The sequence below is a fragment of the Phyllobates terribilis genome, unplaced genomic scaffold (assembly GCF_046119375.1).
Source record: "Phyllobates terribilis strain yellow unplaced genomic scaffold, ASM4611937v1 Scaffold_5__5_contigs__length_657084704, whole genome shotgun sequence".
NCBI lineage: Eukaryota > Metazoa > Chordata > Amphibia > Anura > Dendrobatidae > Phyllobates > Phyllobates terribilis.
This window is the reverse complement of record NW_027362765.1, coordinates 60913461-60940395: the sequence shown is the minus strand read 5'-3', so window position 1 is coordinate 60940395 and position 26935 is coordinate 60913461. Positions and strand designations below refer to the sequence as shown.

At 45.5% G+C, this 26935-nt stretch overlaps 2 protein-coding genes across 3 annotated transcripts in view; both read right to left on the bottom strand.

Moving 5' to 3' along the window:
• The window catches only part of LOC141272010 (uncharacterized), a 31169-nt gene extending 11361 nt beyond the window's left edge, over nucleotides 1-19808 (bottom strand). The window contains exons 1-6 of one of the 2 annotated variants that reach the window (XM_073682288.1): nucleotides 19734-19808; nucleotides 9060-9208; nucleotides 8751-8930; nucleotides 8556-8679; nucleotides 8384-8472; nucleotides 6702-6792 (exon numbers count right to left, since the gene is read on the bottom strand). In XM_073682288.1, coding sequence (XP_073538389.1) covers nucleotides 6702-6792; nucleotides 8384-8472; nucleotides 8556-8679; nucleotides 8751-8930; nucleotides 9060-9137 — 562 coding nt within the window. In that variant the 5' untranslated portion in view covers nucleotides 9138-9208; nucleotides 19734-19808. The remainder of the gene's footprint in view (nucleotides 1-6701; nucleotides 6793-8383; nucleotides 8473-8555; nucleotides 8680-8750; nucleotides 8931-9059; nucleotides 9209-19733) is intronic. The other variant, XM_073682289.1, reaches the window with a different exon arrangement.
• Nucleotides 1-26935, bottom strand: part of LOC141272008 (uncharacterized) — a 326760-nt gene that overhangs the window by 115649 nt on the left and 184176 nt on the right. The window lies entirely within an intron of this gene.

Sequence of the window (26935 nt, the reverse complement as noted above, 5' to 3'; positions counted from 1 at the left end):
AAAGAAAAACGAGTGGCCATCATTACTTTAAGAAATTAAGGTCAGTCAGTCCGAAAAATTGGGAAAACTTTGAAAGTGTCCTCAAGTGCAGTTCAAAAAACCATCAAGCGCTACAAAGAAACTGGCTCACATGAGGACCGCCCCAGGAAAGGAAGACCAAGAGTCACCTCTGATTCTGAGGATAAGTTTATCCGAGTCACCAGCCTGAGAAATCGCAGGTTAACAGCAGCTCAGATTAGAGACCAGGTCAATGCCACACAGAGTTCTAGCAGCAGACACATCTCTACACCAACTGTTAAGAGGAGACTTTGTGCAGCAGGCCTTCATGGTAAAATAGCTGCTAGGAAACCACTGCTAAGGACAGGCAACAAGCAGAAGAGACTTGTTTGGGCTAAAGAACACAAGGAATGGACATTAGACCAGTGGAAATCTGTGCTTTGGTCTGATGAGTCCAAATTTGAGATCTTTGTTTCCAATCACCGTGTCTTTGTGCGATGCAGAAAAGGTGAACGGATGGACTCTACATGCCTGGTTCCCACCGTGAAGCATGGAGGAGGAGGTGTGATGGTGTGGGGTGCTTTGCTGGTGACACTGTTGGGGATTTATTCAAAATTGAAGGCATACTGAACCAGCATGGCTACCACAGCATCTTGCAGCGGCATGCTATTCCATCCGGTTTGCGTTTAGTTGGACCATCATTTATTTTTCAACAGGACAATGACCCCAAACACACCTCCAGGCTGTGTAAGGGCTATTTGACCAAGAGGGAGAGTGATGGGGTGCTAAGCCAGATGACCTGGCCTCCACAGTCACCAGACCTGAACCCAATCGAGATGGTTTGGGGAGAGCTGGACCGCAGAGTGAAGGCAAAAGGGCCAACAAGGGATCCCGCTCCTGGAACATTGCAGCAGGTACATGTTCACACTATTAGAAGTTTAACAGCCTTTTTTCTGACCATGAGTCCCTCCCATTCAGTCACAGGTGGTTTTAACTAGCTCTACCAGCCCATACATTGTAGGTTAAAAGCCCAAGCAGAGACATATTGTTCATACAGGCTTACAGCCCAAGAGTGGCATATCCAGTGGTAGCGTAGCGTAGTTTCCCATCATACGAAGTTGACCTTGTCGTGGTTGATGGGCACACATAAATTGGCCAAATTATGCGCAGAAAACCTTCATTTTTCAAAGTGACATTAGTCTAGATACAATATTTCTTATATATTCATGTATGGAGTGCCGAAGTTCTTTTTGCAATTGAGATTACTTTTTTCTTCAGAGCACCCGAATAGACCAGTGAGCGACCCCTCTCTTTTTTCTATTAATCATTTTTGGGATCCCGCTCCTGGAACATTGCAGCAGGTACGTGTTCACACTATTAGAAGTTTGAGAGCCTTTTTTCTGACCATGTGTCCCTCCCATTCAGTCACAGGTGGTTTTAACTAGCTCTACCAGCCCATACATTGTAGGTTAAAAGCCCAAGCAGAGACATATTGTTCATACAGGCTTACGGCCCAAGAGTGGCATATCCAGTGGTAGCATAGCGTAGTTTCCCATCATACGAAGGTGACCTTGTCGTGGTTGATGGGCACACATAAATTGGCCAAATTATGCGCAAAAAACCTTCATTTTTCAAGGTGACATTAGTCTAGATACAATATTTCTTATATATTCATGTATGGAGTGCCGAAGTTCTTTTTGCAATTGAGATTACTTTTTTCTTCAGAGCACCCGAATAGACCAGTGAGCGACCCCTCTCTTTTTTCTACCTCTTGAAGCTCATCAAGAGAATGCCAAGAGTGTGCAAAGCAGGCATCAAAGCAAAAAGTGGCTACTTTGAAGAACCTAGAATATAAGACATATTTTGAGTTGTTTTACACTTTTTTGTTAAGTATATAATTCCACATGTGTTAATTCATAGTTTTGATGCCTTCAGTGTGAATGTACAATTTTCAAAGTCATGAAAATACAGAAAAATCTTTAAATGAGAAGGTGTGTCCAAACTTTTGGTCTGTACTGTATATATATCTATATATCTCTCAATATAGTAAAGGCCCTCATTCCTTTCGACATGAGATATGCTTATTCTGTATTTTCTGTATAAGTCCCCCCTAAAATTGTAAAGTGCTGCAGAATATGTTGGCGCTATAAAAAGAAAAATTATTATTATATTATTATTATTATCAATATCTTTTTCTTCCTTCCTATCAAATCTTTTGTCAAACATGTTAAATATAGAGTAATAAAAATGGATCATGTGTATAGATGAGCAAACGCTAAAATGATCAATGAACAATTCCTAATGCTCAGGTGCTCCTTTCGAATAATGAGTATAATGGGAGTCAATGGGAAATTCAAGCATTTTTTCCGGCAGACCCTACAACGAGGTCTGGGGGGCACTGAAAATGTTCAAATGGATGGGAAAACTGCTGAATGGAAGGAGAACATCATGGGGAAGACCCCTGAAAGCATCCCTGACTCCCAGATCACTGCTGAGAACAATGCAGTCACACTTTTACTCCACTTTAAAGGCTGACAAAACATTCCAAAAGAATGAGAAATTGCATTTTACAGGAAAAAAAATCTTAAGAAACATTGTATATAAGGCAACATTTAAAAAGGATTTAACAAAAAAATATAATTTAGGTAAACCAAAATTGAATTTTTATTAAAAAATAGGACATTTCAGTGTAATTTATGAAGGAAGCAAGAATTGCCAAAACCAGGGACTCAAATACGCCCTGTATTAGACATAAAGGAGGATCTCATACACATTCTGTTCAAATTGTCATGTAGTGGTACTCCTAGCCTCAAAACGGCCATTCAATAAGTGCAAATCCAGCCAACAATTTAAAATCCATAGGCCCTAGAAGGCAACAACTGGTGGCCCTCATTCCAATATAACATTAAAAACACTTTATGTGCTGCTGTCATCTGGTGTTGTGTAAAAGCGAGGTCTAAGCCATGCTTTGTTCATTGTTATCATAGTGAGCCTGTCAGCACTTTCTGTTGACAGGCGAAAATACCTGTCTGTTATGACCCCCCTGTGGCACATAAAATTAGTTCAGACAAGACGCTAGTGGGAGGGCTGCACAACACCTCCACGGCATAGTGGTTTTTAAAAATTTTAAGCCACTGTAATTTTACAGAAAGCACGTTAAACTGTATGAATGACTAATTGAATCCCTAAAAACAATTGTAATTTTTTTTATTTACTTTTCTATACCGCTGTAATGTAACAGTAACCATGTTAAACTGTATGGATGACTAATGGAATCCATAAAAATGTTTTAAACATAAATATTTTGATAGTGTACTTCATGTACTTCTACACTCATTAAGGTTTTGAACAAAGTACAAAGCCAGTAGAAAATTCTAAGCAGGAGAATACAGTAATCCTCCTCAGGTGTCTGCTTCTTCTTCTCCTTCCTCGTGAGGCTGGAGGGACTGCCTCTACTTGCTTCCTGGAGCCCGATTTCCAGGTGCTTGGGCTGTAAGAGACTCGGGTTCAGGTAGTGCTGGAGCCCCCGACATGTAGAAATGGGCGACAGCTCCCTGTGTCACATGCACCATCACCTGCTCCTGTATAAAAGGTGGGGAACCCCAAGGATAATACGATCCGCCTCGAGAAGTCTCTCCCGGGCCCGTTCATTTCTCAAGAAGGGTTCATCTTTCTCCCTTCTTTCTGGTATCACACACACCGCATACCAGCTATGTTGACTCTCCATTTTGAAGAACGTGAACCTGGTTCCAGATGTCAGCACTTGCACCCTTCGATGCATACGTTTTGTCTCTACCGCCTGCTGGTTGAACGAGATGTGATGATGGGTTCAAACTGTTTGATAGACCCCCTTCTCTGCTGCCGGTCGTACGTAATATCCTTCCTCCAGGATGCCAACTGTCAATACCTTGCGGCTAGTGGGCCTGTTAGCATTTCTCTAGCCCTGCCTGGTTCTGGCTCGCCTACTTCTCTCTTCCGACCAGCGTTGGCCCCGCTCACTAGTTGCTTGTTCTTGGCTCTCCTGTATGCAGTCCGCAAAAACCCCAGCGGTGAAAGCTGCAGCCTGGGTTTGGGCCTTGGTAGTTCTGGTAAAGTGGCTGGTTACGGATCACAGGCTCTTGCCAATTCGCTGTAGCGCCAGCTTGGTCTGGCTCCGATATTCCTCCGGTCACTCCCTCGGGAGTCTCGCGGAATTCAGCCATCTTTCTTGCCATGGCGCCCAGTAAGCACGTTACACTTTATAGCTTACTATACCAATTCAATCCCTCAAATTTTTGGAATGCTTTTTTGAAGTATTATATACTAATGAAACGTACCCCAGAACACGTTATACTGTATAGATAAGCAATATAATACCGGTAAACTTTTTGAACAAGTTTTTTGAGAGTTATATACCAATGAAATGAACTCAAAACCACAGAATAGTCTATGGGTGAGCAATATAATACCGATAAAATTTTTGAACACGTTTTTTGAGGGTTATATACCAACGAAATGACGAAATGTACTCCAGACCACAGAATAGTCTATGGGTGAGCAATATAATAACAATAAAAGTTTATTGAAAGTTATATAAAAACAACATGTACTCCAGAACATGGAGCACTGTATGGCTGAGAAATGTAACCCTACAAAATTTTTAAAAGCTTTTTCTCAGTTTTAGAGAACACAGAGATGTACTCGACACTATGGAATAGTGTATGAGTAACAAATTTAACCCAGGAAAAAGTTTCAACGATTTTTGAGAGTGTTATATAACACAAAGAATGACCTCAAAGAACGTAATACTCGATGGAGCAAAATATCTAAAATTATTTCAGCCCACCCACCACCTCCCCCCCAAAAAAGCTGCAGCCATATATTTACCAACGGACTGCGCAGCCCTAATCCCTGTCTACAGACTGTATTCTGTCACTCTCCCTGCACCTGAGACCCGCTCTCGTTCCCTACACTAAATGCGGAATGTATGTGACACAAACAGCAAAGCAAATTATTAGCGCTGACAAGGGCTCTTAGTATGATGGTTCTGCTTCAGCACCAGTATCAACAGTACAGGACTCTGATTCGTTATACTGTGCACACACAGGCCTGGACGATCACTCTCTCCCTTCAATATGAACTGTCCCTGATCTGTGCAATGGCGTTAGTGTGCCGAGCTGGGCGGTGCCTGTCCTTTTATAATCTCTGATGATATCAGACGGCCAGCCAATCACAGTAATGCTACTACCAAGATGGCTATTGCATTACAGTGACTCACAGGCAATCCCTGAACACTTATTTGCTGCACAACAGGCGCCAAAGATACGGGGTAGGAATTTGAGTTTGAAGTTGAGCACTGCCCAATGAGCACATCTGAGCACCCAGATACTCCAGTGATAACCGATTATCACGTTCGCTCATCCCTTATCAAGTGGAATGTGAGAAGGTCACTGGTAAAATACTGGAGGGGAGATATGTGTCACTCAGTATGTTAACCTCAGTGATATAAACCTGGAAAAATGCTCCAGCATACTAAGTGCTGAGAGGTGTTAATCGGCCATATTAAGGACTGGGTTTTTGTGAACAGCTAAAAAGTGGGTGGGAGGCTGTTCACCATATCTCCACTCCAGAGTGTGGTCTAGAAAGTAAATGTGCAGCCTTTGAACTCATTCAGGGTTCAGCATGTCTGGAGATGAGAACTCCAGAGCTGTGCTCATGTTAAAGAGAAACTGAACCTTGTTTTTGTTCCCCTGAGGGGATGGATCACCGTAGCCACCGAGTGTACTGTATGTTATTTTTTTTTCCCCGTTATGCCATAAGGGCCGTGTTTGTTTACCTAATTTTGCTCTGGTTTATGGAGTACGTTTTTAATAAACCAGTTGAAAACTTAAACGAAAAATGTTCCTGTGACTACCTCTTTAAGAAGCAGAGTGAGTCTATCTACCACAATTGGTGGAGAATGCAGGCTGCGTTCCCAGGGAACACGTGTGACTGCTACAGAGCTACTGCATGTCTTGGGTGAAGGCGGCCATAAGCCAGCAAGCAAAGTCACACAGCATGGAGGACCTGATTAAACACCTGATGCAAGCCTAACATCAACAACAGCTGGCACTTCAGGATACAAGTAAGCTGCTTATACAACAGATCCAGCAACACCAGCAGCAAGTCCAGCACAGACAACAGCAGATTAAATTGCTCACACAGGCGGCTTGTGGCAAGGCGGCAGCTCCGACTCCAAGAAGCCAAGTGAGTCAATATACTACAGGAAGGAAAATAAAATCACCAGAGGCAAGAGGGAAGATGTCAGAAAATATAAACATGATAGTCATTTTTGTACAAAGGGAACCAAAATCAGTTTAAGATTTAAAAAATACAGACACATAGCCAAAGTATCTAATAAGGGGAAAAATATACTGTGTAATGATCAGAGCGGATGGTAGTAGGTTTACAAAAAAACAGGGTAATACCAGACATTTGAGAAGTCTGCAGAAGGTCACCATATAATGTAATATAGTAATTATGTGCCGCAACACTGATAATGTAAATTGGCCAGATATGTGCAAGAGATGATATGTTAGAACATGTCACAAGAATAATCCTATATTATTATGTTCACAATCATGGAGCATAAATAATAAATACCCATAATAGACGTGTCTTCTCTCTGGGATGGTGCCAACCCAACACGCGTTTTGGGCACTGATTGTTTTTTAGGTTACACTCACCTGTGTGGTTATCTGTAGGAATCTCCTCTTTACACCGCTCATTATCCCTCACATATGTCTCTGTAGTATTAATATGGGTCACATCTTCACCCTGAAACAGATGCATAAGTACTAAAGAAATGATTCAGAAGAACAGAAAAGATCATAAATTATCATAATAATCAAAAAATGACAGCAGTAGTTATCATAAATCCAACCTGTCAGATCCTAATTCTAACCAGCAGTCTCCATGACCACACAATTGTGAGTAGATCCAGACAACATCTAATGTCTATGATCAGCTTTATCCTGTCATCTCCACAAAGTATAAAACATACACTGAATGGCCACATTATTAGAGACTAGTGTTGAGTATGTTCTGTTAACCCTTTCGCCGAGTATGATCGGCTGAGCACCGAGTAGTTACAGCTGTTTGACAGCTTTATTCCATGTGAGGAATGCAAAAGAAACAATCATTCCTCACATGTAATAAAACTGTCAAACAGTCGCAAATCATGCACATGGGAGTGATTTAAACATAACACCGAGCAGCTGTAACTACTCGGTGCTCAGCCGAGCATACTCGGCGAAAGGGTTAACAGAACATACTTGCTCATCACTATTAGAGACACAAATCTAGTGACTTTGTTTTCAGAACCTCAGAAATTCATCTTTTAACAGATTCCACTAGCTGAACAAGTAGTTTGGCAGGCGTATTGGCCCATCACGACAGGTTAGCTTCTTGCAGTTGCCGCAAAAAGGATGGAGATACTGACATGTTGCAAATAGTCACTTTTTCCTCATCCTAGAAATGCTCTATATAATTAAAATATGAGGACTATGAAGTCCGGGGAAGCAAAAAAACTCTCTGTAATGTTCCTGGAATCAATCTATGACTAGTGAACCATTGTGACAAGGTGCATTGTACATCTACCATAGGATAAAGAGACGCCATGAAGTGATGAACTTGGTTGATCAAAATGCTTATGTAATGTCCAAACACAGATAAGAAAGGACCTAAGATGAGCCAATAAAATGTCCCCAGCCATTTTCCACCTTCACCAGCCTGAAATGATGACATTTGACAGAAAGGATACATGTATTGATGCTGCTTGCATGAAATTCTGACCCACTACTCAGCATGGTGCAACAGAAATCTGGATTCATCTGACTAGACAATGTTTCCCACTGCTCAGTGATATCATTTTTGTTCAATTAAGTTTTTTCTTCCTTTTTCCCTCAGACAATGGCGGCACTGGAACTGTTTATCTGGTTTTATAGCCCAACTGTGCTAAGGACCAACAATTGTATTCTAACATGTTAGTTGGACAACAGTTCTGTATTCAGTTGAAATTTACAACACTGTGCACTACCTGCTCCTCGGCACAATATTGATATCTTGAGGTTGTGAATTTTTCAAAATTTGGGCCTTACCTGAACACTGATGACACTAGCTGAAGTACTCAATATTTCCAGTCTAATGTGGTTTCACAGTGAAAAATGATCACTTCATTTTATATTACATTCCGGGGTTACAGATCTAATCTCTATACAGGAAAGTTTTAATAAAGAAAGAGCCGGTGTCTCTAATAAATTGTCTGTTCAGTTTATAATACTGGTGGATAAAACAAAACTGAACACAAGACCTTCACAGCCTTCTACATATCATAGGGGAGATCTCATGACACCTTCTTTCCATCTACCTGAGGAACATTGGGATCTTCTTGTTTACAGTCTTGTGGAAGAAGATGACTGGGACATCTCTCTGGTGTTGTCCTCTTACTGGATAGAACTGGAGGAAACACATACAGGGACTGAATTCATTCTTTAAATACAGATAATTATAGGCCGTGTGATTTTAGTCCTGTCTATTACCTGGTGATGTGAGGGGCTGGGGAACCTTCATCATGACGTCCTTGTACAGATCTTTGTGTCCTTCTAAATACTCCCACTCCTCCATGGAGAAATAGACAGTGACATCCTGACACCTTATAGGAACCTGACACATACAATGATAGTCATCCCCTGATCACTTCAAAGAGTTACTGTATAATGTCCCAGCAATGTCACCTCTCCAGTCAGCAGCTCAATCATCTTGTAGGTGAGTTCTAGGATCTTCTGGTCATTGATGTCCTCATGTATCAGGGGGTGAGGTGGAGGCCCTGTGATTGGGCTCAGTGGTCTTCCCCATCCCTCAGACACAGGGGTCTGGCAGCGCTCACTAGAGATCTTCTTCACTACTGTGTAATCCTGGTTATGGAGAGACACATTAATAAATCTCAATACAGACATTTCCAGAGTCCTCACCTCTCCAGTTCTGTCCATCTGTTATTCCCATAGATAAGAATGATGTAATGTGACGTCATCAGAATCTCTCACCTCTCCAGTAAGCCGGAAGAGGATCTCTAGGGTGAGTTGTAATATATTTTCTGCAATCTTGTCCCTGTTTCTATCCATCTTTAATGGTCAATGAGGAAAATTCCCTTATATAGAAGATCTCCACTGAGATGATCCGATACTGTAGGGACCTGAATGGGTAAAAGATGACGATGTAACATCATAAAGATCCCATGTAAGAAATCTCCGGCGCTTCACATGATCACTACATCCAATCATGGCCCCGTCTTGCCACCAGCATAACACACAAACTATAATGTAACTGGAGATAAGTCCCTCTGTCCGAAGCCTTTATAGACTGCTCAAGTGCATCACGCCTGCGCAGTCTGGCTCCAGACAGAAGAACGCATGGAGCCGTTACAGGTAAGAGGCGTGTGTATGGCGCCGGAGATCGCGATATGCATAGGCACTGAACGCATACCGCGATCTCCGGCGCCATACTTACATACTTACCTGACCGGGAGGAGCGTTGCCACGGCGCCTCTCTTCTCGCCGGAGAACGGACAGGAGGCGACGGAATTGGAGCACGCGCATAGTGCTATCCAGCGCCATTTTACTGAATACACATTTGAAGAGTGTCTTCAGCAAAATGGCGCTGGACAGAGCGGTATGGGCACGCGCGTACTCCGGCGCCGGACTCCTCCCTCGGCCTCTGCCAGAACGGGAAGTGTTTATTTTTTTGTATGTGTGCAGCGTGATAGGGACGAGCGGTGCCATACATACCAGGATTGGGGAGTGAGGGGACCATGCATACCAGGATTTGGGGTGAGAGGTCCCATATATACCAGGATTGAGGGGTGCCATACATCCAAGGATAGGGATGAAGGGGTACATGCATACCAGGATTGGGGGGTGAGGGGACCATGTATACCAGGACTGGGGGGTGAGGGGACCATGCATACCAGGATTGAGGTGAGTGGACTATGCATACCAGCATTGGGGATGAGGGGTACCATGCATACCAGGATTGGGGAGGTGAGGGGGTACCATACATACCAGGATAGGGATGAGGGGTACCATACATACCAGGATTGGGGGGAGGGGGATCATGCATATCAGGATAGAGATGAGGGGGTACCATGCATACTAGAATAGGGATGAGGGGACCAAGCATACCAGGATTGGGGGGTGAGGGGTGCCATGCATACCAGGATTGGGGGGTGAGGGGACCATGCATATCAGGATTGGAAGGTGAGGGGGGGACCATGCATACTAGGATTGGGGGGTGAGGGGACCATGCATACCAGGATAGGGATGAGGAGTACCGTGCATATCAGGATTGGGGGATGAGGGGATCATGCATACCAGAATTGGGAGGTTGAGGAGTGCCATGAATACCAGGTTTGGGGATGTGGAAGCCATCCATACCAGGATGAGAGATTGGGTGCCATGCATACCAGGATTGGGGATGAGGAGTACCACGCATACCAGGATTGGGGATGAGGAGTGCCATTCATACCAGGATAGGGATGAGGGGTACCATGCATACCAGGATAGGGATGTGAGGGGCCATGCATACCAGGATTCGGATGAGGGGTACCATGTATACCAGGATAGGGATGAGGGGTACCATGTATACCAGGATAGGGATGAGGGGTACCATGCATACCAGGATAGGGATGAGGGGTACCATGTATCCCACGATGAGGGATGGGGTGCCATGCATACCAGGATAGGCATGAGGGGTACCATGAATACCAGGCTAGGGATGAGGGATGGGGTACCATGCATACCAGGATAGGGATGAGGAGTGCCATGCATACCATGATGGGGGTTAGGGCCCATGCATACCAGGATTGGGTATGAAGGAGCCATGCATGCCAGGATTGGGATGAGGGGTGTCATGCACACCAGGATTGAGGATGAGGGGTGCCATGCATACCAGGATGGCATGAGGGGTACCATGCATACCAGGATAGGGATGTGGGGGGACCATGAATACCAGGATAGGGATGAGAGGTACCATGCATACCAGGATAGGGATGAGGGGTACCATGCATACCAGGATGAGGGATGGGGTGCCATGCATACCAGGATGAGGGATGGGGGATGGGGTACCATACATACCAGGATAGGGATGAGGAGTGCCATGCATACCAGGATGGGGTTGAGGGGCCCATGCATACCAGGATAAGGCTGAGGGGGCCGTGCATACTAGGATTGGGTATGAGAGAGCCATGCATACCAGGATGAGGGGTGAGGGGCGCCATGCATGCCAGGATTGGGGATGAGGGGTGCTATGCATACCAGGATTGGGGGTGAGGGGTGCCATGCATACCAGGATTGGGGGTGAGGGGTGCCATGTATGCCAGGATTGGGGGTGAGGGGTGCCATGCATGCCAGGATTGGGGGTGAGGGGTGCCATGCATACCAGGATTGGGGGTGAGGAGTGCCATGCATACCAGGATAGGGATGAGGGGTGCCATGCATACCAGGATAGGGATGAGCGGTGCCATGCATACCAGGAGAGGATGGGGGCAGTACTTAACAGGATGGGGGAACAGGATTGGGGAGCACAAATACCAGGATGGGGGCAGCAAAATACCAGGATGGGGGCAGCACAAATACCAGGATGGGGGCAGCACAAATACCAGGATGGGGGCAGCACAAATACCAGGATGGGAGCAGCACAAATACCAGGATGGGGGCAGCACAAATACCAGGATGGGGGCAGCACAAATACCAGGATGGGGGCAGAACAGATACCAGGATGGGGGCAGCACATAGAAGCATGGGAGACCATATACCAATAAAAATGCTCGCCACCCGGGCGTAGAACGGGTTCAATAGCTAGTCCAATTATAGTCACATATACTCCAAAGACATAGGGAAAGGGAATTTAGATTGTGAGCCCCTATGGGGACAGTGCCCATAATGTCTGTAAAAGCGCTGTGGAATTAATGGCGCTATATAAGCAAGTAAAATAAATAAATAAATATAGAGACTTAACACAGAATATCTCCAATCCACCACCAAAAACACAGAACAAATCTAAAAGAAACATCTAAAATATCTGAATCTTTATTAAATATTTCATAAAAATAAGACATGTAGTTATAAATTGCAAAGAAAATTCAGAGATTGGAACAGAAGAACGGGGACGACAGTAACAGATAATGATAGAACATTAACCCCTTAACAACCAACAACTGACATAGCACATCATGAGCAGGTACTATGTCCGTCATGCATTAAAACTGTCACTGTGTGAAAACAAACAGTGATAGCTCCGTGCTGACAGCGGTCACTGACAGCTGAGCGGCACGGCCTGAGATGCAGGAATCCATTTCAACTCTGTGAGTGCAGCAATCAGTCAGTCAATCTGACTGAATGATCACAGCATGTGATCGCCAGGATATGCTGATATATCAGCACTTCCCTGCATGATCATAGCCAGGAGCTCAGCTCAGCTGACAGCAGAACTGTGCAGTAACTGCTAGGGCTGGTGCTGGCAATGCCCTAGGCTGATAAACCCTCCAGATGCCGTGATCAATAGCAATCGGGGCATTTGGGAGGTTGTGAGAGGGAGTGGACTCCCTCTCTTACCCCCGCAACGAAATCAGAGGGAGCTGATGGTTGTCATGGCACCCAGATGTCAAACAATGACCTCCTTGCCAACCAGGTACGTTAAACTGTGAGACCATGCTATAGGTAGGGTCTAACAGGCGATCTGCCTGTGTAACATCACAGGTCTCATACACTGCAGTGCATCTGTATTGCAATGCATGAGACCAGTGATCAGACTAAAGTTAATGTCCCATAGAGGGACTAAGCAAAAAAGTTAATAATATGATTGAAAAACTTATTTAAAAAAAAAAAAAACTACAAAAAATATTAAACCAATAAATACATATTTATGTAAAAACAAAAAAAAAAAGGACACGTTTGATATCGCCACGTTCAGAACAACCTGATCTATAAAACTGTCACACTAGTTAACTTCTACAGTAAACGCTGTAAAAAAAGTGGCAAAAAATTATGTTTCTTTATCATACTGCTGGAAAAAAGTGGAGTAAAACGCGATCAAAAAGACCAATGTAAATAAAAATTGTATCGCTGAAAACGTCATCTTGTCCCGCAAAAACTTACCGCCATGCAGCTCCATCAGTAGGAAAAAAAAGTTATAGCTCTCAGAATATAGTGATACAAAAACAATATTTTTTCTATAAAATTGTTTTTATTATGTAGAAGCGACAACACATAACAAACTGATATAAATGTGGTATCGCTGTAATCGTACTGACCCAAAGAATAAAGCTTCCCTATCACTTTTACCACATGGTGAACGGCATAAAAAAACACAAAAAACAATCTCTGAGTTGCTCGTTTTTGTTCATTCTGCCTTCCAAAAATCGGAATAGAAAGCGATCAAAAAATGTTATGGTACCAATAAAAACGTCAACTCGTCCCACAAAAAACAAGCCCCCACATGACTTTGTCGGCAAAAATATAGAAAAATTATAGCTCTCAAAATATGGCAATGTGAAAGCTTGTTCTTGTAAAAAAAAATATTTTTTTTAATGTGAGATAGCAGGCAAAGATAGAAAACTGATACAAATCTGGTATCGTTGTAATTGCATCGACCTGAAGAATAAAGTCATCTAATCACTTATACCGCACGAAGAACGGCGTAAAAAATATTGCATTAAGGCTCGGTGCACATTTATCCTGCGCTCTACGCTGAGCGCTTACGGCAGCGTTTCCGTGTAAATCTCTGAAATATGTGATTCATATGGAACACCCAGCAGAAGATTCCCTATAATGAGGCAGATGGAGACACTGTGGACTATGCCCGTCTTTTTGGGCGTGCAGAAAAGCGCAGTGGCCACAGTTTTGTGCACCTCTTAAAAGTCGAATACCGCCAAATATAAGCCAAACACAGTCCAGAGTGTCTCTGCTGCCTCATTAGTGAATAGATACCTGGGGGTGTCATTTCGCACATTTTATAGATTTAGATGGACAACCTGATGTAAGTGCTTAGCATAGAGAACAGGATAAATGTGATACAAAATATTCTGTAAATGAAACCAATTAAAGCTTCTACTCAATCCACAAAAAATAAATCCTCACTCAGGTTCGGCATCTGTTAAGAGAAATAAAGGGGGTGTCCACATTACCGGTAGCACAAAGGCTCTGGAAAAGTGACATGGCTCCCCCCCAAAAAAAAAATCCTGTGAAATCTGCACTCCCAAACCAAAATGCGTCTACATGTTTGGCATTATTGTAGCAAGGAGAGCCCACATATTTTATGGCGTGCGTGTCTCCAGAAGCTGAGCTGTGCACTATGTATGGGCTCTACAATGTACTGGGCACTACAATGGCATATTTGCATTTTCACTTAGCAACAACCAGTGCTGCTCGTTCTGGAAAATACCCATGGAGTCAAAATCATCACCTCACCTGTAGATGAATTCCCAGAGGGGTTTTATTTCCAAACTGGGGTCAGTTGATAGAGGATTCTTCTCTTCTGGCGCTTAGGGGCTCTGTATATGGAGTCGGCAACTTTTCTACAAAAATTTGTTCTACAAGAGTCAAATAGCGCTCCGTCCCTCCCTAGTCTCGTCATGTGGTCAAACAGTACTGTACAGCTACATGTGGGGTATTGCCACATTCATGAGAAATTGTGTAACAAATTATGCCATCACTTTTACCCATTTCCCCTTGTGAAAATGTAAACTTTGGGGCTAAAACAACATTTTAGTGTAAAAAATGTAACTTTTCATTTTCACAATTCTGTGAAATACCTGTGGGTTTAAAATGCTCACTACACCCCTAGAGGAATTCTTTGAGACATGTAGTTTCCAAAATGTGGGGGTTTCTGTTATTCAGGAACCTTTGCAGATCTCCAAATGCGACATGGCGTCCACAAGCTTTTCCAGACAATTTTGCGCTCCAAAAATCAAACAGCGCACTTGTGGGGTATTCCTGTACTCGGGAGAAACTGCACAACAAATTATGTTGTCAATTTTCTCCTGTTACCTTTGTGAAAATGAAAAATTTAAAACTAAAACAACATTTTTGGGTAAAAACCATCATTTTTAATTTTCATGGTCCAATGTTTTAAAATTCCATGAAGAACTTGTGGGTTCAACATGCTCACCACATCTCTAGATAAATTCCTTGAGGGGTGTAGTTTAGAAAACATGGTCACTTGTGGAGGGCTTCCACTGTGTAGGCACATCAGAGGCTCTGCAAACGCAATATGGCTTCCGCTATCAATTCCAGACAATTTTGAGTTCCAAAAGTCATATGGCATTTCTTCCCTCCCGTGCCCTGCCATGTGCCCAAACAGCAGTTTTCTACCACAAATGGGGTATCATTGTATTCAGGAGAAATTGCACAACAAATGGTTTGGCCCATTTTCTCCTGTTACCCTTGTGAAAATGAAAAATATAAGGCTGAAGCAACATTTTTGTGGGAAAAAATAAAATTTTCACATTTTCCTTGAACATTGTTTAAATTCCTGTGATGCATCTGAAGGGTTAAGATTTTTTTTATGTGGTTTTGAGCACTGTGAGGGGTGCAGTTACTAAAGTGGTGTCACTTTTGGGTATTTTCTGTCATAAAGGCCCCTCAAAGTCACTTCAAATGTGAAATGTGTGTCCCTAAAAAATGGTTTTGTAAATTTTGTTGGAAAAATAGAAAATTGCTGATAAACTTTTAACACTTATAACTTCCTAACAAAAAAATTATGTTTCAAAAATGTTGTTAACTATTTTGTGTGACATATCTCTCTGGTTTAAGGGCATGAAAATTCAAAGTTTGAAAATTGCTAAATGTTCATGAATACGTGTCTTCTTGTGCAAAGTGGCTTCGGAGATAAGTGGCAGTTATTTCAGAGGCAGTTAGTCAGGGCAGGAGTCAGGAGTCAGGTAACCAACACTTTGACCACTTACTCTCTTTTAACTATGTTTCTGTTAGCGCTCACTTTTCCCTCTATAGTCCTCCACTTTCTATTAACCCCTCAAATCCCTACACCTAGTAAGGAACTTTTCATCTCTCCCTCCATCCTCCTCATTCATCTCACCTCCTCCTCCGAATTATTCCTCAACATTCAATCCTGGATCTCCAAACACAGACAGCCACTCATGCTCTCTCCTGCTCCCACCTGCTAACACTTTCTCTGCTCCTCCTTGCTGCTGGAGATATCTCTCCAAATCCTGGTCCTCCTCACCATATCCCCACAGTTACTTCTACCTCTTATCCACAACCTTCCACAAACTGTCGCAACTCTTCTAACCTCATACCCATCCAATTAATACCCACTTCCTCAGTTGCACTAACAGGAGCTCTATGGAACGCTCGCTCTGTCTGCAACAAACTTTCCTACATCCACGACCTTTTCATTACTAACAAACTTTCCTTCCTCGCCATCACCGAAACCTGGCTCACCCCCTCTGACACAGCCTCCCCAGCTGCACTTTCATATGGCGGATTCCACCTTTCCCACACCCCCCGCCCCAACGGCAAACATGGCGTAGGTTTTCTCCTGTCAGATACCTGCGCTTTCACCCAAATATCACTGCCATCCTCCATTACACTCCCCTCTTTTGAGGTGCACTGTGTGCGTATCTATTCCCCCTCTGACCTACAACTGGCTGTCATTTACCGACCCCCAGGGCTAGCCACCACTTTCTTAGACCACTTCACCACCTGACTGCTTCACTTCCTTTCCACTGACATCCCCACTATCATAATGGGTGACTTCAACATCCCCATTGACACTTCCCACTCATCTGTCTCTAAACTCCTATCCCTCACCTCCTCCTTCGGCCTTGCTCAATGGTCTTCAGCAGCTACTCATAAAGATGGCCACACACTGGACCTCATCTTCACCTGCCTCTGTTCCCTATCTAACCTCTCTAACTCACCCCTCCCACTCTCTGACCATAAGCTCCTCACAATCTCTACCCTCTCCTCTCCAGGTGCACAATCCCCACTCCACAAACTTACATACGCTCGCAGAAACCTCAAACACCTTGACCTACACTCACTCTCTGAATCCCTCCTCCCTCTCACAGACATAAATTCCTTACACAATGCAGATGTTGCTGCCGCTTTATATAACACCACAATAGCTGCAGCTCTCGACTCGATAGCCCCTCTCACACACACCAAATCTCGCACAATCAACAGGCAACCCTGGCACACCAAACTTACTAAAGAACTGCGACGGGCCTCCAGGGTTGCGGAGCGAAGATGGAAAAGGTCTCACTACATTGAGCACTTCATCGCATTCAAACAATCCCTCACTACTTTCAAGTCCGCACTCACTACAGCAAAACAAACCTACTTCTCATCTCTCATATCCTCCCTGTCTCACAACTCTAAACAGCTATTTAACACTTTCAATTCTCTCCTTCGTCCCCCAGCACCTCCTCCCTCTTCTCTCATCTCAGCCGAAGACTTTGCCTCATTCTTAAAGCAGAAGATTGACACCATCAGACAAAGCTTTTGCCTAAACTCCGCACAACCCCTTCTCATATCTACTCAACCTTCCTCCTCCAAACCCCATTTTTCCACCATTACAGAAGGTCAAGTCTCCTCCTTACTCTCCAAATCACACCTCACCACCTGCGAACTTGACCCAATCCCATCCCACCTCATCCCTAACCTTACCACAGTCTTCATCCCAACCCTAACCCACCTCTTCAACCTGTCACTAACAACCGGTGTCTTCCCCTCATGTTTCAAACATGCCGCAATCACACCCATCCTCAAAAAGCACTCCCTTGACCCATCCTCTCTGACTAGCTACCGCCCCATATCACTTCTCCCCTTTGCTTCAAAACTACTAGAACAACATGTCCACCTTGAACTGTCCTCCCATCTCTCCTCCTGTTCCCTCTTCGACCGCCTGCAATCTGGCTTCCGACCGCACCACTCGACTGAAACTGCCCTGACCAAAGTCACCAACGACCTACTAAACGCCAAATCCAAGCGACACTACTCCATCCTCCTCCATCTGGACCTGTCATCTGCCTTCGACACAGTGGACCATTCCCTCTTACTACAGATTCTCTCATCCCTTGGCATCACAGACTTAGCCCTATCTTGGATCTCCTCATACTTAACAGACAGGACATTCAGCGTCTCCCACTCACGCACCACCTCCTCATCTCACCCCATATCTGTCGGTGTCCCCCAAGGTTCAGTTCTAGGACCCCTGCTCTTCTCCATCTACACCTTCGGTCTGGGACAGCTCATAGAGTCTCACGGCTTTCAGTATCACCTCTATGCTGATGACACACAGATCTACCTCTCTGGACCCGATATCTCCTCCCTACTAACCAAAATCCCACAATGTCTGTCCGCCATATCATCCTTCTTCTCTGCCAGATTTCTAAAACTCAACATGGATAAAACAGAGTTCATCATCTTTCCACCCTCTCACTCATATCCCCCATCTGACCTATCCATCAACGTCAATGGCTGTTCACTCTCCCCAGTCCCACAAGCTCGCTGCCTTGGGGTAACCCTGGACTCTGATCTTTCCTTCAAACCACATATCCAAGCCCTTTCCACTTCCTGCCGACTCCAACTCAAAAATATCTCCCGGATCCGTGCATTCCTCAGCAAAGACTCTGCAAAAACATTAGTGCATGCCCTCATCATCTCCCGCCTCGACTACTGCAACCTCCTGCTCTGTGGCCTCCCTTCCAACACTCTTGCGCCCCTACAATCTATCCTAAACTCTGCTGCCCGACTAATCCACCTGTCCCCCCGCTATTCCCCAGCCTCCCCCCTCTGTCAATCCCTTCACTGGCTCCCCATTGCCCAGAGACTCCAGCTCAAAACCCTAACCATGGCATACAAAGCCATCCTCCATACATCTGTGACCTAGTCTCCCGGTACTTACCTGCACGCAACCTCCGATCCTCACAAGATCTCCTTCTCTACTCCCCTCTTATCTGCTCTTCCCACAATCGCATACAAGATTTCTCCCGTGCATCCCCCCTACTCTGGAACTCTCTACCCCAACACATCAGACTCTCGCCTACCATGGAAACCTTCAAAAGAAACCTGAAGACCTACCTCTTCCGACAAGCCTACAACATGCAGTAACCACCGCTCCACCACATTACTGTATGACCTCCTCTACCCCCACCTTGTAGACTGTGAGCCCTCGCGGGCAGGGTCCTCGCTCCTCCTGTACCACTCGCTGACTCGTTTTGTTAAGACTATGTAAATGTTTTTGCTATGCATATCCCTATCACATGTAAAGCGCCATGGAATAAATGGCGCTATAATAATAAATAATAATAATAATAATAATAAATACAAGCAAATCATATTGAAGTAAATTTATCACTAACATGAAGTACAATAAGTCATTAAAAACATTCTAAAAAACATTGGGCTACGCTGAAGCGTTCCAGAGTTGTTACCACATAAAGGGACACTGGTCAGATTTTAAAAATGATGCTCGGTCCTTAAGGGGTTAATATCTCTTGATAGTGACAACATGGAGCGGGCGACGGCCATAATGGAGACTGTACAGTAACAGAGCAGCGAGCAACGGCAGGAGGGAAGTGACCCAATCTAATCCAATACAGACAGATCCTGATATAGAGACACAGACGGGAACACGTTCTGTCTCCTGGAATGTGACCGCAGCACTGAGGGGGTTAATAGTAATGGGGGATCTCCACATACCTCCACCTGCAGAGCCGCCACCACATATATGGCTGTTCTGTGCGCACAGGACCTGTGATGAGGTCACAGGAGGGGAGGAGTCAGGGGTCACATGATCAGGGGCCTCAGTGGATGCAGGACTCTGCTGTGCTGGTTGTCATGGTGCTGGATGAGGGGAAGATTATGTGTGGGGTCAGGAGGGGTTTACAGTGTGGATGTAGCAGAGCCGCGTGTGTACGAGGTGTACGGAGCAGAGCCGCGTGTGTACGAGGTGTACGGAGCAGAGCCATGTGTGTACGAGGTGTACGGAGCAGAGCCGTGTGTGTACGAGGTGCACGGAGCGGAGCCGCGTGTGTACGAGGTGCCCACTATCCTTTCCCCCACCTCCCTGGCCGGACGACCCGGCCCCGACCTAAAAAAACTGCCCGAACTTACCCGGGGCCATTACCCTCAACCACAGACCTATATCCTTTTGGTCCCATCTAATAGCTAGTCTAATTGCCTTTCTTTGACAAAACTAGTTTTTTTCTCGTCCTCCTTTTTACTATCGTCACTCTTATTTTTGACTAAATTAAACTTCTCCAAAGGCAGGAGGGAAAAGAATTTGACATACTCTTCTTTCCAAATCTGTTCCCTCACTTCATTCTTCAAATGGGGACCTTGCGCCTTGTCATCTAGATGAATCTTATCACCCTTGCCCATCGCGGTCTGAATCGGAACGGACACAGGACCTGGTACCTGAGAATTCACGTCTGCAGCCCTTACCATCTCGATACTCATGTACCCACCCCCCAACGGGACCCAGGCCGAAACTTGAGACGGCGGGAAACTAGGGCCCTCAAACCTCGCCAAGCAATTTTTTAAGGCTGCCAGCATATCCTGAATCGCGGCCCCCCCCTTGTGACAATGAAAAGTTTGTGGTGGGTCCCGCTGGATTACCTACAACTGACCCCGCCTCTACGTCACCTGTCTGCTGACTATGGACTAAACTTTGTGACATCGAAATAGGAGGAAACAGACATGACATAGAGCAATACTCACCAGGGCGCATGGGCACTGCCACCCCACCGGCCGGAAAACCTGCATCCAGATGTCTATCCAGGTCTCCCGTTGCTGCCCGTCCTGATGCCGATGTTGCCGCTGGTAAAGACAAGGGGATGAAGGAATCCCCCACAGCCGATGATGGGGGGGGGAGAGAAATCTGAGGGCCTGAATCGCCAGACTGGCCTTGGGTACAAGGCCCAGGGGCTTGAGGGAGACCAACAGGCAGGGTGGACAAAGGGGGGCCTCCAAAACCCTGCCCGATGCCCGCTGTATCAGGGGTGAAAATGTGACTCAGGTCCTCCCCAGCCCTGGGTGAAAACCCATGCCGCAGGTCCTGATGCCCCACCTGGGGATCAAGTGGCCGCAGGTCCTCCATCACCTCTGCATCACGTGACCGCAGATCCTGTCGCCCCTCTCGATGGTCATGTGACCGCAGGTTTTCCTGCGCCGCTGCCGTCTGCAGCCCCTCCTCCCAAGCCAACGCTGGATAGCAGTGCCGCGTCTCCTCGCTGAGCGGGCCGCCCGCCCAGCACATCACCACCGCAGCCCGCCGCTGATGACGCGCATCGGGTTGCATCAGCGGCTGCAGGCCCAGCCCCAATCGCGGGCAGAGGCCCGCTCACCGCTCTAGAGCTAGGCCGTTCCTGTGGATTCCTCCCGTTCCGCGCACGGGTTCTGGACACTGGGGCCAGCACTGAAGGGTCCCTAGAGGGGCTCTTGCACTGACACCTAGCTGTTGGGGCCCATTCCGGGGACAGCCTTACCGGAGGCCGAGTCCGTTGAGGATGCCGCTCCTGCAGCAATGCTGCCGTCCAAGCCCCACCACCGACAATCTGGGCCACTTGCTCTTCTAGCCAGCCAGGAGGAAGACTCCTGGTCACCATCCTGAGGGTCTGCAGCAGCTGTTCCACCGATGACATACTGCAGGGGAGCACAGATACTGTGCCTTGGGAGCGGGTAAATAGACCAGAACCCCTCCCAGGGTGACCTTACAAATGAGCCCCACCCTCACTATCCCGGTCCCCACCTATTCTAAACCCCCCGTCATGCCGGCTTCCACCCACTGTCCTAGTCCAGTGCTCCAGCCTTTTTTTCTGTCTGGAGGCATAAATCTCCATGTCTTCCCTATGTAGTATAGCTCATATGCGGCCTCTTAAGTCTGCCCATACTCTCTGGTGTTGAGAGGAGTCTTCTTGTATACTTCCCTCTGATTGCCCAGGAGAGGAACAGCTGTGCACTGCAGATGGAGACCCCCCTTTCAGGAGAATTTTAAATGTCAAATGTGGGTGGAATAAATTCCAGGTAATGTGGGGATAAGAAAGAGGTAAATAATGCCTGAGCCAAGAGAGCTGGGAATTGGAATCCATCCTGTCCACTGGAATCACACTCTGTTTTTTGCAAGCGGAACGGTTCTTTTGTTAATTATCTTGGAAGCAGGTAATTTGTCCTGTGTAGTGAGTCACAGAGGGATACCAGAAACGTCAGGGGCTGGATGAAAGATGCAAGAGTCTGGATCCCAGAAACTCACTCAGCTTTTATGCACACACACTGATTACAAGCAAACAGGTCACAGGTAGCCATTCAAACCCATTTGTGTCAAATTCTGAGCATGTTATCAGGTCAAAATTACCAGGGTATGTGAACTTTTGATCAGGGTCATTTGGATGTTTTTGGTTGTCATTAAGATTTAAAAAGAGAAAACACAGTAGTTTGACAATAAATGGCTTCACCCAACTAACCATGAGTGGAGAAAAAGTTTTTTTTGTTATCATTCATATTCTCTGAAACAAGGCTAAGAAAGCAAAAATTCTGCCGGAGTATGTAAACTTTTGAGCACAACTGTATATATACAGCTGTGACAGTTGACTACATTTTTTTTTGTATGAAAAAATTGACTATATTGTGATCCATAGAGTATTACGTGCTTTGTGGTACATTTTGGTGTTATATAACACTCCAAAAAAGTGTTGAAACATTTTTCTGTATTCACTTACTCATCTATAGAGTATTCCGTTCCCTGGGGTACATTTCTGTGGCATATAACACTCCAAAACAGAATGCAAAAACAATTCTGTATTCACTTACACATCCATAGAGTATTCCATGCTGTGGTTTACATTTCTGTGGCATATAACACTCCAAAAAAGCGATGAAACATTTCTCTGTATTCACTTACTCATCCATAGAGTATTCCGTGCTATAGAGTACATTTCTGTCGAAAAAAGAGTTGAAACATTTTTATGGATTCAATTACTCACCCATAGAATATTACATGCTTTGTGGTAGATTTCATAAAAAAGCGCCCAATTTTTTTTTGGATTGAATTTGTCATCCATACACTTTTATGTGCTTTATGTTACATTACAGGGGTATTTAACACCAAAAACGCTTTGACTGCTGCAGGTAATCAATTTTTTTTTAATTAAAAATAAAGTTGGTTTCAAGACACCATGCAATTAGAAAATGCGTGTGGTAAGGGACAGGGAAGTGGAAGTGCTGATGATGGCGCATGCAGATGCCGAGGACGTGGGGCAGGTGCGACAACACCTGTTGCTGGAGCACAAGAAACACGCCAATCCACGACACGAGGTTCCTGTCCAACTTTGCAGGGAGGCACAGTACATCACTTCTGAAGCCAGAGCAGTGCGAACACGTGGTCGGTTGAATAGCAAATAATGCTTCCAGCAGTCTTGGCAGCACCACCCAGTCTTTCACATGGTCCAGTCTCACAAGTCTACAGGTGGAATTATGTAATCCTCACCCTGATCCTCCTTCCTCCAACCATGTTGAGTCCCAGGGGACTAGTGATCCCACACTAGAACACTCCGAGGAGCTATTTACAATATCATTTCTTAATTGTGGCCTCTCAACCTGCATGCTCCAAGAGGGACAGGAGGACATGTTGTTTAGTGATGCACAAACCTTAGAGCAGCCATCGCCACAAGAAGATGATGGTGGGGAACATCAAATTTTGTCTAAGGAGGAAGATAATGAGACACAGTTGCAGATAAGTCAGGTTGTTGTTAAGTCACCAAGTCAGGAGGACCAGGGTGCTGCAGTGGGAAATGAGGTCGTGGATGATATTGTCACCGACCCAACCTGGGAAGCTGGCATGCAGAGGGGGAGGGATCAGCAGCACCGAAACAGGCAGGAAGAGGCAGTGGGGTGACCAGAGGGAGAAGGTGGGCAAATATTCCACAGAGCACCGACACTCGTGAATTTCTCCGTGAAAGAGTTTGGTGTTCCCCAGTCTGGGATTTTTTAAAGCTAGTTCTGAGACTAACAAAATGGTCATTTGCAACCTAATCCATGCCAAGATCAGCAGGGGCCTGACCACTAAGAGCTTAACCACCACCAGCATGATCAGGCACATCATCTAAACATCTGATTCAGTGGGCCAAATGCTTGGGTCCACGATTGGTGCCAGCTGGTGACACCACTGCCTCTTCCTCTGTGCTAGGTTCTTGCCAATCCTCTGTACATGACACTTGTGCACAAGCCTCCCACCCTGCACCTGTCCTTGCACATTCTGACACACCATCATCCTGCATTTCCAAATCTTTGTCCCAGCATTCAGCTGTCCCAACCCGAGGCCTTGGAACAAAAGAAAAAGTTTCCAAAAACCCACCCACCCACAGGCTCAAACACTAAACGGGCACATTTCCAGGCTGTTTGCCATGGAAATGTTGCTGTTTAGGCTTGTTGACACAGAGGATTTACGCTGACTCATGGCTGCAGTGATCCCTCAGTACTCGGTCCCCAGTCGCCGGTGTGACATCCCCGCCTTGTAGCAGCACGTGTCCAGGAACATCACCCGTGCCCTCACCAACGCGGTTAATTGGATTATGTACTTAACAACCAACACATGGACAAGCGCTTGTGGCCAGGGAAGCTACATTTCCCTGATGGCACACTAGATGAATATTGTGGAGGCTAGGGCCGAGTCACACCCTGGCACGGCACATGTACTTCTTTTATCAGGGTTCCTACCACCTCCTACACCAGTTTGTGAATCTCTTCCTGCTGCTCCTAATCCTCCATCTCCGATATGCTATCTCAGAGCATGTCATCCAGACGAGCTGGGAGCACTGCCTTAGCAAAGCGGTAACAGGCTCTGCTGAACCTAATTTGTCTAGGAAACAAACCGCACACCATGGCAGAGTTACTTAAAAGAATAACGGACCAGACAGATCTGTGGCCTTTGCCGCTGAACCTCCAACCAGGCATGCTCATGTGTGATAATGGACGTAACCTTGTGGCGGTTGTGAAGCTTGGCAATCTCACACACGTACAATGCTTGGCACATATGCTCAACTTGGTAGTTCAGGGTTTTCTTAAAACATACCCAGATATGGCAGAGCTTCTGGCCAAGGTATGCCATGTCAGCACCCATTTCCGCAAGTCAGTTACAGCTGCCACATGCAAGTGCCTGCTCACCGACTGGTGTGCAACGTGCCCATGCGCTGGAACTCCACACTGCATAGCATATGCTGGCAAGGCTTTGTGAGCAGTAGAGGCCAGTTAAGTACCAGCTTCAACACGCCTGTCGGTATTCTGGTCAGCCTCTGCACATAACTGAAGAGTGGGTGTGGATGACTGACATTTGTGTGGTTCTCTAAGACTTTGAGGACTCCACAAAGATGGTGAGTGGTGATGACGCCATCATCAGCGCAACAATCCAGCTTCTGTGCCTACTTGAACAGTTGCTGCAGACAATTAAACATGAAGTTTTGCATGTGGACCAGGTGGAGATGGAGGAAGACATGAGATAGAATAGCTACCCAGCCTCATCTCATCTGCTCAGCGAGGATTGGGTAACAATGAGGAGGTGGAGGCTGAGCAGGAGGAGGAGGAGATGGAGAGTCGTCATCATGGTGCAGACAGGAAAGTGTTGGCTGTAGGGAGCTTGGCACATATGGCTGAGTTTATGTACCACTGCCTTTCCCATGTCCCTCGCGTTACATTCATCTTGGCCAAAAAAAGAGTGCTGGTTGTTCACCTTGCTAGAAGGAGAACTTTGCATCTCTTCTTCCAGAGGCGGAGAGGTCTTCTAAAATGGTGCTATAGCAGAAAGCCATTGTGAAAAATATGTTGAAAAAATTCCCATCAGAAAAATCTAGCGGCAGGGGGCAAGCTTCCGGTACACTGTCAAAGGCTTCGACCAATTTCAGGACACCAGCCAGCGTCAAGGGCTTGATGACCAGGTATTTTTGACAAGGAGGAAAAAGTTTTTAAAGATGGTCAAGCAATACCTGGCCAACCATACCAGTGTACTCCCTAATTCCTCTGCAACTTTCAACTATTGGGTCTCAAAGCTGGACAACTGGCATGAGCTGTCCCTCTATGCCTTGGAAGTGTTGTATGGTGCTGCCCTACTGCTACCATCTTGTCTGAGTAGGTTTTTAGTGCTGCTGGGGAAGTCATAACAGACAGACTCACTCTCATTAAAATGAAGAAAGCCTGGATTAGCCCCCACTTTTCCAAACCATCAGATGACAGCAGCACATAGTGTTTTTAATATTCAATATTTGAATGAGGCAATTCAGTTGTAATCCTGTGCCTTGCACTCCTTCCACGATCTTCACTTCTATGGAGAAAGTCGCAGTGACTCGTCTGAGCATAAGATCACAGAATACACTAGTCAGTGATCTTCAGCACAGGCGCCGGCGAGTCACCGAGACTTTCTCCCATAGAAGGGAGGATGGTGGAAAGAGTGCACGGTGCAGGTGCGGGATACAGCGCCACAATGGCACGTCAGAGGGCACTGTGACATGCAGGGGAGGGGGGTGCTATTATAATGAAGAGAGGAGGCGGGGATTCCGTCTGGGCCCCCTACGCTCCAGGGCCTGGAAGGAATCATTAGCATAAAGATATAATATAAGATTTCACAACAACAAGACCATTAATATGAGGCATACAGGTAGAACTAGATTAACATTTCTATCACTTGTATGCCCATATTAATAGGTTATATACATCACAGGGGGTGACATATTACCTTTAAAAAGATATATTTAAAAAAAAAATTCTGGATTCAATTAGTTATCCATACACTTTAATGCGCTTTGTGTAAAATTACACTGGGTTAAAATTTCTGAAAACTGCTTGGCCTGGTACAGTTCACAAAAGATTTTTGTTTCAAAAATTGACTATCATATACAGGTGCATTTCACTAAATT